The sequence below is a fragment of the Schistocerca piceifrons genome, chromosome 1, assembly GCF_021461385.2.
Source record: "Schistocerca piceifrons isolate TAMUIC-IGC-003096 chromosome 1, iqSchPice1.1, whole genome shotgun sequence".
Lineage (NCBI taxonomy): Eukaryota > Metazoa > Arthropoda > Insecta > Orthoptera > Acrididae > Schistocerca > Schistocerca piceifrons.
Window position 1 is genome coordinate 805,075,935 of NC_060138.1, and position 12,547 is coordinate 805,088,481.

The 12,547-nt window shown below is 36.8% G+C and overlaps 1 protein-coding gene across 2 annotated transcripts in view; it reads left to right on the forward strand.

Moving 5' to 3' along the window:
- LOC124713911 (circadian locomoter output cycles protein kaput-like) overlaps positions 1-12,547 on the forward strand; it is a 123,348-nt gene that overhangs the window by 8,175 nt on the left and 102,626 nt on the right. For both annotated transcript variants that reach the window (XM_047242981.1, XM_047242983.1), the window contains exons 4-8: positions 1,045-1,136; positions 9,963-10,052; positions 11,309-11,429; positions 11,521-11,616; positions 11,708-11,792. In XM_047242981.1, the coding sequence (XP_047098937.1) occupies positions 1,045-1,136; positions 9,963-10,052; positions 11,309-11,429; positions 11,521-11,616; positions 11,708-11,792 (484 nt within the window). The remainder of the gene's footprint in view (positions 1-1,044; positions 1,137-9,962; positions 10,053-11,308; positions 11,430-11,520; positions 11,617-11,707; positions 11,793-12,547) is intronic.

Sequence of the window (12,547 nt, forward strand, 5' to 3'; positions counted from 1 at the left end):
TTATTGCCATAGAACCAAAGCGAAAGCACCTTCCAATATTGCATTACTAAAAATAAATAGATTAAATGAATATTGGGTGATAGTGTTAACTAAATACATGTCACAATTAAATTTTATTACAATGAAACAATAACCCATTTAAATAGGCGACAGCCATAAGATCAGTTGTAGCGTAATGTGAATTATTTCCTCATTTTCTTAAATTCGTATCTTTGTTCACAATCAGATATCAGTGTTGAATTTTTTACAGTACATAGATATCACGTAAGTGTACAAACTGTGCAAAAATCATATTTTTATATTCAGTCCCACCAGAGATAACTAACCCCAAACTTCACAAAAAATGAAATTTTTCAAATTTCAAAAATTCATAAAAAATTAATGAATCATTTGTAAGTGTTCTTGCTCTATATGAAGCTAATAGTGTATGATATCTAACTGTAGGAAAAAATAGACTCTCATAAATCACTCCTTGTTTGCTATTTTTGGGCATAAAAAGTGGATTTTTGAAAATTTGGATACCAAATTTTGAAGGCAATTTTGACTGGTTATTTTTTAATTTAGGGTATTTTGTGTTTTAGACAGTGTTGTAGAGGAATCTTTTCTAAAAACAATAATGCAAATTGCAATATTGTAACTTAACCCAGTGCAGAGATATTCAGATTTACACTAATGTCTCCTGACTGAAATATCGTCGCGCACCTACAAATAAAAATGGCCACCATCCAGTAAAGGTCCAAGATAAATTATTATAAAAAAACTGTTTTGAACTTCTCAAATATAGGGCAATGACATATAAAAAATTTAAAATATTTAAAAATGGTCAAGCACTCAATTTTTATTGGACCACTTCATTTGGATTGGCCCTTCTTCTGTAGCACTACATTTCAGAAACTACTGTTTTATTCATTCTCCAATAAACATATCCACATAAAAAATTTATTGTAATGTTTTAATTAATTTTGAGATTCCAAATGTAATTTCAAATTCTATACAAAATCAAATGTACTGTGTTTTTTACTTCTCTTTCTAAATGTTTTCAAGAACTAGCTGTTCGCTCAAGAGCACATGAGATTCAGGAAGACTGGAAACCGTCTTTCCTGTCAAATGAAGAGTTTACACACCTTATTTTAGAGGTAAGATTATGATTTAATTTAGATCCTAATTTTTAAAATGTTTATATCTATAGTTTTTCTTACCAGTATAACTTGTTTAGTGTTAGTTAAAACAAAGGAAAAGGAAATTTTAAAATACTTGTAGAGATGAAGTGATCTCACTCATGAACTAAAAAGGTTCAACGTGCTGAATGAGCTGAGATAGCTGTCACATTGGATATTTACATAGGACAGTGTAAAGTGCTATTAGAGAGGATTGAAGCAGGGAGGAACTAGCAGAAAGGTTGCTTACGAAAAATGCAAGAGGCTGAAAGTATGAAGATATTAAGCAAGTGTAATGAGCATACAATGGAAATTAAATTTAAGATGATTCAGTGACCACCAGAATGTCAAATTGTTTGTAGGATATGAGGGTAAAATCAGTAAAGATGAAGTTGTCAGAAGTATTCTGGAGACCAAGTTGGTTTTTGTGGGGTAATGTAGAATGAAATTTTATTTGAATGTTAGTTAATTGTGAAAAATAGGTAAGCTGAGGGCAGTAACAACAATAACAAAACAACAACAACAAAAATAGAAGAGGAAAAGGAACCACAAAGTTTCGGTTTGTTTGTTAAGTTTTTTATAGAGACTTTGTGAATGAGAATGACGAGAGTTACCTACTGATTTTGTTTTAGATTGTGTCAACAAGAGCATTAAATTGGTAGCAGGCTTATTTGTGCAAAATTTGTTCCCAGCAGCTATGAGAAGGCATTTTGAAAAATGAGGGGTCGTAGATCATTATTGTTATTATTGTTGGCTTGACATTATGGCAAACAGGCAGGCCCATTTGGGGAATGAAAGGGTGGAATTGACTGATTGAGTTAAAAGTACAATAATTATGCATTTATTGATAATGCTATAATGATAGTTTGAGGAGAACAGTAAGTTACTCTCCTTAATTTCATGAATACGCTAGCCTGAAATATAACAACAACCAAAGGAGAACATTAGTTTTGAAATTTTCCACTGTATATTGTAACATAAAACAACCAACTGGTGCAGCAAGCAATTTAATTAATGAATGGCGTTACTCCAAAATCACAGGAAACCGGACACTTAACAAACTTTTTAACTAAACTTTAGCACTGTGTTCCGTTTTGTAACCTAGAACGCCAACTGGTGCAGCAAGCACAGACAGTACAGAGTGAAAAGCATCACTGTTCACTTTGTGTATGGTCAACCTATTAAAAAACAGTAATGTGATAATTGGAGTAAAGACAGTAATTGGGAATGAAGCTTCCCTTGCCATCCCTGGGTGCTTCCAGTGAGAATAGCAGTGTCACGTAGACAATGGTACTGAAGGCTCAGTCCACCAGTATATAGAAATAAATTAAAACTTTATAGTTTGTTGATGATATTGTTATTCTGTTAGGGATAAAAAAGAACTTGGAAGAAGAGTTGACTGGAATGGACAGAGTCCTAAAAATTGGTTATAGGATGAACATTGACAAAAGTAAAACAAAGATTACAGAATGTTGTTGAATTAAATCATGGAGTGCTGAGGAAATTAAATAAGGACATGATATACTGAAAGGAGCAGAAAAGTTTCAGTATTTGAACAATAAAATAATTGATGTTGGCAAAGGTAGACAAGGTATAAAATCCAGGCTTACAATAGCAAGAAAATCTTTTCTAAAGGAGAGAAATATGTTAACATCTAATGCAAATTTAAGTGTAAGGAATTATTTTCTTTAGTCATTTCTCTGCAGTGTAGTCTGATGTGAAAGTGAAACATGGAAATAAACAATTCAGAAAAGGAAAGAATTGGAGCTTGCGAAATGTGGTGCTACTGAAGAATTCCAGAGTCGATTGGATTACTAATGAAGAAGTACTAAATTAAATTAAAGAAAAAAGAAATTTGTGCTTTACTTCACTTAGAATTTGAGTGACAGTTAATTTATTGTTGGAGGGAAGGTTTTTTTTTTTTTTTTTTTGTGTGTGTGTGTGTGTGTGTGTGGGGGGGGGGGGGGGGGGGGGGGAGTAAAATTGATTGTAGAGCAGTGGTTCCCAGCCTGGGCGTAATTACCGTCTAAGGGATAAAATCTTATTTTCTGAGGATTGAAAACAAAAGGGATCAATTGTGTTTCAGTCACGAAACTAAATTATTTTCAAAAGATCATTAGTTTTATCACTGTAATCCTGAATATAAAAGTTACGTATAATGAATAGGAAAATAGGAATGCGGGTAAGCTACTACAAACAGCATAGTGAACGCATTATTGTGGCCAAGATAGATACGAAGCCCACGCCTACTACAGTAGTACAAGTTTATATGCCAACTAGCTCTGCAGATGACGAAGAAATTGAAGAAATGTATGATGAAATAAAAGAAATTATTCAGATTGTGAAGGGAGACGAAAATTTAATAGTCATGGGTGACTGGAATTCGAGTGTAGGAAAAGGGAGAGAAGGAAACATAATAGGTGAATATGGATTGGGGGACAGAAATGAAAGAGGAAGCCGCCTGGTCGAATTTTGCACAGAGCACAACATAATCATAACTAACACTTGGTTTAAGAATCATGAAAGAAGGTTGTATACATGGAAGAACCCTGGAGATACTAAAAGGTATCAGATAGATTATATAATGGTAAGACAGAGATTTAGGAACCAGGTTTTAAATTGCAAGACATTTCCAGGGGCAGATGTGGACTCTGACCACAATCTATTGGTTATGACCTGTAGATTAAAACTGAAGAAACTGCAAAAAGGTGGGAATTTAAGGAGATGGGACATGGATAAACTAAAAGAACCAGAGGTTGTACAGAGATTCAGGGAGAGCATAAGGGAGCAATTGACAGGAATGGGGGAAATAAATACAGTAGAAGAAGAATGGGTAGCTTTGAGGGATGAAGTAGTGAAGGCAGCAGAGGATCAAGTAGGTAAAAAGACGAGGGCTAGTAGAAATCCTTGGGTAACAGAAGAAATATTGAATTTAATTGATGAAAGGAGAAAATATAAAAATGCAGTAAGTGAAACAGGCAAAAAGGAATACAAACGTCTCAAAAATGAGATCGACAGGAAGTGCAAAATGGCTAAGCAGGGATGGCTAGAGGACAAATGTAAGGATGTAGAGGCCTATCTCACTAGGGGTAAGATAGATACCGCCTACAGGAAAATTAGAGACACCTTTGGAGATAAGAGAACGACTTGTATGAATATCAAGAGCTCAGATGGAAACCCAGTTCTAAGCAAAGAAGGGAAAGCAGAAAGGTGGAAGGAGTATATAGAGGGTCTATACAAGGGCGATGTACTTGAGGACAATATTATGGAAATGGAAGAGGATGTAGATGAAGATGAAATGGGAGATATGATACTGCGTGAAGAGTTTGACAGAGCACTGAAAGACCTGAGTCGAAACAAGGCCCCCGGAGTAGACAATATTCCATTGGAACTACTGACGGCCGTGGGAGAGCCAGTCCTGACAAAACTCTACCATCTGGTGAGCAAGATGTATGAAACAGGCGAAATACCCTCAGACTTCAAGAAGAATATAATAATTCCAATCCCAAAGAAAGCAGGTGTTGACAGATGTGAAAATTACCGAACTATCAGCTTAATAAGTCACGGCTGCAAAATACTAACACGAATTCTTTACAGACGAATGGAAAAACTAGTAGAAGCCAACCTCGGGGAAGATCAGTTTGGATTCCGTAGAAACACTGGAACACTTGAGGCAATGCTGACCTTACGACTTATCTTAGAAGAAAGATTAAGGAAAGGCAAACCTACGTTTCTAGCATTTGTAGACTTAGAGAAAGCTTTTGACAATGTTGACTGGAATACGCTCTTTCAAATTCTAAAGGTGGCAGGGGTAAAATACAGGGAGCGAAAGGCTATTTACAATTTGTACAGAAACCAGATGGCAGTTATGAGTGTCGAGGGACATGAAAGGGAAGCAGTGGTTGGGAAGGGAGTAAGACAGGGTTGTAGCCTCTCCCCGATGTTGTTCAATCTGTATATTGAGCAAGCAGTAAAGGAAACAAAAGAAAAATTCGGAGTAGGTATTAAAATTCATGGAGAAGAAATAAAAACTTTGAGGTTCGCCGATGACATTGTAATTCTGTCAGAGACAGCAAAGGACTTGGAAGAGCAGTTGAATGGAATGGACAGTGTCTTGAAAGGAGGATATAAGATGAACATCAACAAAAGCAAAACAAGGATAATGGAATGTAGTCGAATTAAGTCGGGTGATGCTGAGGGAATTAGATTAGGAAATGAGGCACTTAAAGTAGTAAAGGAGTTTTGCTATTTGGGGAGCAAAATAACTGATGATGGTCGAAGTAGAGAGGATATAAAATGTAGGCTGGCAATGGCAAGGAAAGCGTTTCTGAAGAAGAGAAATTTGTTAACATTCAGTATTGATTTAAGTGTCAGGAAGTCATTTCTGAAAGTATTCGTATGGAGTGTAGCCATGTATGGAAGTGAAACATGGACGATAAATAGTTTGGACAAGAAGAGAATAGAAGCTTTCGAAATGTGGTGCTACAGAAGAATGCTGAAGATTAGATGGGTAGATCACATAACTAATGAGGAAGTATTGAATAGGATTGGGGAGAAGAGAAGTTTGTGGCACAACTTGACCAGAAGAAGGGATCGGTTGGTAGGACATGTTCTGAGGCATCAAGGGATCACCAATTTAGTATTGGAGGGCAGCGTGGAGGGTAAAAATCGTAGAGGGAGACCAAGAGATGAATACACTAAGCAGATTCAGAAGGATGTAGGTTGCAGTAGGTACTGGGAGATGAAAAAGCTTGCACAGGATAGAGTAGCATGGAGAGCTGCATCAAACCAGTCTCAGGACTGAAGACCACAACAACAGCAACATAAATACATTTTTTTTTTTTCCAAATTCTAGCATTAATGTGGTGGGGAGTCTGTGTGAGAAATGTATGACACACATCTTCCTGACATAGTACACTGATGGAAAAAAAAATTGCAACACCAAGAAGGTGTCAGGCAACATAAACAAATGTTGGTAGGTGTGTTTCACATCTGAGAGATTATATCCATTCAGATTTCACATCAGTTGCATAAGAGTGGTGCTAGTAGCTCCACTATGAGAATGCAAATCAGGTTTGCTTTAAATATACCCTGTAACAGTCATGAATGTTAGTTACCTTTGAGATTGGACATGGTAGGTTGATGTTAGTCAAGAATACCTTTAAGGCGACAAAGGCACCATTACCAACATCACTGAATTTGAATGAGGTCATGTCATAGGGCTGCAAGAACCTGGATGTTCCTGCTGCAGTATTGCAGAAATATTGGCAGGAATGTAGCCACTGTACATGATTGGTGTGAGCAGTGGTCACGAGACTCAGAAAAAGACTGGGCACTAGGTGTCCATGTAACTCCACCAAGAGGGAAGACTGCCATGTTTGGTGTATGGCCCTCGCACATCATACTGCATCTGCACCAGCAATTTGAGCTGCAGTTTGCTCTAGAATGACACAACGAACAGTTACAAATCAGTTACTTCAAGGACAACTCCGAGCCACTTGCCCTGTAGCTTGCATTTGATTGGTCCCAAACCACCACCATTTGTGACTTCTGTTGTGTCGAGCAGGATGTCATTGGAGGGCAGGGTGGAGCTCTGTTGCATTTTCTGATGGAAGCTGTTTCTGTCTCGGTGGCAGTGATGGCCTTACGTTGGTTAGGAGGAGGCCTGTTGAGGGTCTGTAACCAGCATGTCAAGGTGCTACACACGCTGGACCTACACCTGGAGTTATGGTCTGGGGTGCAATTCATATGACAGTTCCAGTGTCATCCACAAACAGCATTAACTGTCCCTGTACTGACCAATCAAGTGCAGCAGTCATTGGAATTTCATCCTACAAAGTGACATCCAGACCTATACAGCACGATGCATGCACTTTTGCATGCTTGCATTTAATTAACATTCTTGCACTGCCAGAAATTAATGTACCAGATTTCACATTTGCTAAGGCGTATATCATGCTTACATTAACCTGTGATCCTGGAATGTTGAATCACTGAAATATGTTACCTAGACAAATGTATTCATGAAATTTTGTTACTCTACATTAATCATCTTGTGATGCTGCCTTTTTTCCCCCCATTGGTGTCTTTAGTACTTTGTACCATGCATCTGCAGCAGCAAAATTGATACATATTCATCACATGTGCTTAAACATTTTATGAACAGGCCTTCTCCAAGTTGTACATTATTGCCACAAGTGATCAGAGATTGCTTCACTATTTATTTTGCAACAACAACTGAACTGTTTGACAACATAACAACAGTAACTTTTTAACGGCTACTTCACTGCCCCAGGCCATACACAGTATTATTATTATTATTATTATTATCATTATCATCATTATCATAAGTAGTAGTAGTTGTAGTAGTAGTAGTAGTAGTAGTACAACCACCACCAGTGGTCAGACACAAAGAATTGGCAGCCAGAAGTCTTCCAATTTCTTGTAGATAGAAGTAAGGAATCCAGCAATCAAGTGAGTTACAGACAGTAGGCCTAATTATTCTGTACATATTTTATTTGGTTGATTTTAAATGGGACATAGAAAATGGATGAAAGAAATGTCTCTAGAGAGAAAAGTGCTGTTATGTTGTAAGTGTCTACCCTCAATGTGGATAACTTTCTGTTTTGAAGAGGAATTGTCAGTAACACTCATAACGCACTGAGAATTTCATCATTGTTCCATTTAAAAAGGAAAAAAAAGGTTGTTAGAAATTGGCTCATTAGTCTGCAGTTTTGTAAGACATCTACAAAAACTAAATACTTTTCATCTTTTGTCATTTTAAAAATAAGTGTTTGAAGGTAAACAGGTTCAAGTGAATATAGGATGCAGTGTAGTGATATAAAAAGATCGATGCGTGAAATATATAACATCTTCCGCCATCATAACTTAGTGGAAGATCTTGCCAAGAAAATAAAGATCCCATGTAAAATTACTTATCAGGCTTGAAGGTTTGTATCCAATCAATCATCAACGAGTGTGGTGCAGTGGTAGAAGACACCAAAGGAAAAGCAGAAGTTTTAAATTCCGCCAGGAGGATCATGTGGACATACCAATGTTTGAGTGACAGACTACCACATGGAGGACATAGAAATAGACATCCTAGCACTGATAAGCAAGTGAAATAGTTGAACACAAATAAGTCACCAGATCCAGATGAAATCACAGCATTGCAGCATTGACACTGTACCTAGCTTGCATTTCTCATTAATCTCTTGCTCATCGCAGAGTCCAAGCAATTGGAAAAAAGGCACAGGTGACTCCTGTGTATAAGACGAATAAAAGAATGGATTCTTAAAATTGCAGATCAACATTCTTAACAGAATACATGAGCATATTTTAACTTTGAAAATATTAAATTTCCTTGAGGTGGAAAAGAGTGTGTCTGCAGATCAGCATGGATTTAGAAAGAATTGCTATTGGGAAATGCAGCTTGCTCTTTTCTTGCATGATATATTGTGAACCGGTGGTGAAGTGCAACAGGTGGATTCCATTTTCCTAGATTTTTGGAAAGCGTTTGACATGATGCTTCACTGCGGACTGTTAAAGATCTGAGTAACGAAATAAGTTCTCAGATGTGTGACTGGTATGAAGACTTTTTATGTAATAGAACCCAATATGCTGTCTTGAAGAGTGAGTGTTTATCAGAGTAAATTATATCATCAGGAGCTTCAAAGGAAGTGTAATAGGACCACTCTTACTTTCTACATACAAAAATAAAATGATGTTTGATGATGCAGTGTATTGTACAGCTCAGTGTCATTATTGAGTGACTGTAGGAGGATACAGGATGACAGAATTTCTATATAGTGTGGTGAATGGCAGCTTACTCTAAATATAATTTAATGCAGAGGAGTAGGGAAAACAGCCCTTTGTATTATTGAAATACAGCATTGCTGGTGTGCTGCTTGGCAGTCACATTGATAAAAATATCTAGATGTAATGTTGCAAAATGATATGAAATGGAATGAGCACACGAAGTTGGTTGTAGTGAAAGCAAAATGTCAACTTTGGTTTATTGTGAGAATTTTAGACAAGTGTGTCTCACCTATCCAGGAGACTATGTATAGAACACTAGTGGAACTAATTCTTGAGTACTGCTAGAGTGTTTGGGGTGCCCGTCAGGTTGGATTAAAGTAAGACATCAGAGCAGTTCAGAGGTGCAGTGCCAGGTTTGTTACTGGTAGGTTCCATCAACATATGAGTATTATGGAAATACTCCCTGAGTCCAATGGGAATCCCTGGAGAGACAAAATTATTTTTGTGAAACATTATTGAGGAATTTTAGGGTACCAACATTTGTGTCTGAATGCAAAACAATTCTTTTCCCACCAATATGCATCTCACCCAAGGACGATGAAGACAAGATAAGAACAATTAAGGCTTGTACAGCGGCATATAGACAGTTGTTTTTTCCTTGTTCCACTTGCAAGTGGAATAGGAAAGGGAATTACTAGCACTGTTGCAAGGTACCCTCCACTGTGAACAATATTGTTGCTTACAGAGTGCAGATGTAGATATAAATAAAATTTAAATATATAACAACAGCAACAATGACAACAACAAATTTCTAATCTTACTAGCTGAGCTTGATTCAGAGACCTTGTATTCTTCACAGCTTGTTTGCTTTATTACTGATAAATATGTGAGTCTTATAAGCTTTTGATATGTACTGTTATATAGTTTTTTAAACATTGTATTCATTTATAAGTAAACTACTTACAATGAGGTCTGTTGTTGTGTATTCAGTTTTTTTCTTTGCTTGTTTATTTATGCTGCTTATTTTTTTTTTTTTTTTTTTTGTAGGCATTAGATGGTTTCATCATGGTGTTCTCCTCATCTGGAAGGATCTTTTATGCTTCTGAGAGCATTACTTCTCTCCTTGGCCATTTACCAGTAAGTTCCAGTTTCCTAATTTGTACTTCAAATGAATTGTCATTATCTGTATGTAGTTAATTAAATACCTTATTTCATCAATGGGTTGTGTACATTATCATTAGCAGGGGTTTATGCTCACCTCACCCATAGTGCTATATTTGATATGCTGTACATTCCGCATTGATTGTATGAAATTGAGTGCATCTTGGGAACTTAGGCAGACTTTGCTAAGTACCATTGTGGTGAACTCAGCATTTCGTAGTTGGAAGCTGGTGAACACTACCAGTTCTCTGTAACCATAAGCCCTGGACATGTAAATCGATGAAACAGTTTAGGAATTATACATTACTTATAGAAATATTTACTTCTCTGCAAACTAAACAGTTACAAACTGCAAAAATACTTGGCGATAAACCATAATGACCACTGTTTCATAACACTGTGAGCTTCTGAAAATGTATTGTTTTCTGTAGTTATCAAATGGCACTAGATCTCTATGAACTAAGGGAAGAGTGAGAACATGAGAGTGTGGCAGATTTGGCAAATATTCGGAAGAGAGTAACTGGTGAGCTAGGAAAATAGCTACATTATATTTATTCTTAATTCATAGGTATTGCCAAAACACATCTAAGCTTGTTTTCCCAGTCTTAAAGTATCATCAGATGTGTCCAGTCTGTTGAGGTGTTTTAAATACTAGAAAAATGGACATTCCATTGACGGTGTAAGAAGTCTGTTAAAAAATTCTGGAACATTAGTAATTTTGTGTGAGTGGTGTGTTGCAGTGAAATGTGGTTGACACCCTGTACACATCTGTGTTTAATGTGTAACTCCTGGAAGTTCCATTGTTGTATGTCTGTTAGTTATTGTTCAGTGCTGTATTGAGTAGAATGTTGTGTTGCACAGTTTGCGAATTTTGATATGGCGGAGTTAGAGGAGCTACGTGTCTGCATTAAATTTTGCGTGAAACTCAAAGAAAGCCTGTACAGAGAAACACCAAATGATGCAGGAAGCTTATGGTGATACGTGCCTAAGCCATACTCTGTGTTACGAATGGTTCACACGGTTTAAAAATGGCCAGACGGAAGCTAAAGATGACCCTCGTTCAGGACGCCCATCAACGTCTACCAATGACGCTCGTGTCAGGAACATCTGACATGCACAGAATAAAATTGTGACTTGCCCACTTGCACCCTTCTATTTCAGAACTTTGCTAATGGCACTTGTATTGCCACGATTTGTTGCAAAAATTACTAGTAATACTTTTTTTGCTACAGAGTGACTTAATGAATATGACGATCTATGACATGGTGTATGAGGAGGACCAGTCAGCTCTCTACAACATACTACTGAATCCAGCTAGCAGTGTTGACTCAATGAACTATGGTGACACAAAAGGTATTTAGAATGTACAACATTTTTGAAATGTTTAGAATAAAGAGAGAATTAAATAACAGTTGTAAATTTTTGTCTCTCGTTTTTTCTGCAGAAAATCAAGTATCCTTTTCATGTCACATGCGTCGAGGTGGTCTGGATTTCCGAGATGAGGATACATATGAGCTTGTTCAGTTTGTGGGCTATTTTCGTAAGTTATGGTGTCAGTGGGGATAAACTTGTTCAGTAGAGTTTAATGATAATAACTTCTATCACTTTTGCTTTTTGTTTCTAATTTTTAGGGTCAGATATTGATCCATTGGAGGTTGACCACCTTATTTCCAGCAGTAATCGGCTGGTCAATTTCTCTGGAGAAGTAGGCATGAAGTGAGTGTTACACTATTTTTTATCTTATAATCCATGTTTGTAAAGATTGGTGCAGTTTTATGATAATAATGTGAACTAAAAATAGTTTAGATTCATGTGTTTCTTTTCATATATATTTTAATGTCAGTACTTCTATTTGGTTTCATATTGATAAATGAGGTGTTTTACTGTATGTGCCTCAGTAGTTTTGTTACATTGTTCTCATACCGAAGAATGGGTGCTCAAAATTACAGATTAATATCCTTAACATTAGTTTTCAGCAGAATTCTTGAACATACTCTGAGTTCAAATAAAATAAATTTCCTTGAGACAGAAGCATGAATTTAGAAAACATTTATACAAAACTCAATTTGGTCTTTTCTCACGTGTTATCCTGCAAACCATGGATGAAAGGCAACAGGCTGATTCCTTTTTCCTAGATTTCCAGAAAACATTGGCTTGGGGTCCCCACTGCAGACTTTAACTAAGGTTCCGATGACCTATAGCAGACTGTTAACAAAGCTCCAAAACACATATCAGGTCACCAGATATGTGAGTGGCTCAAAGACTTTTTAAATAATAATATGTTGTCCTTGATGGCAAGTTCATCAGAGACAAAGGTACCATCAGGAGTGCCTGGGAAATCTGATAGGACAACTCTTATTCTGTATATACATAAATGTTGGACATGGCGAGCAGCAATCTGCAACTATTTGCTGATGATGCTGTGGTATACGGGAAGGTGTAGTCATTGAGTGACAATAGGAGATTGCAAG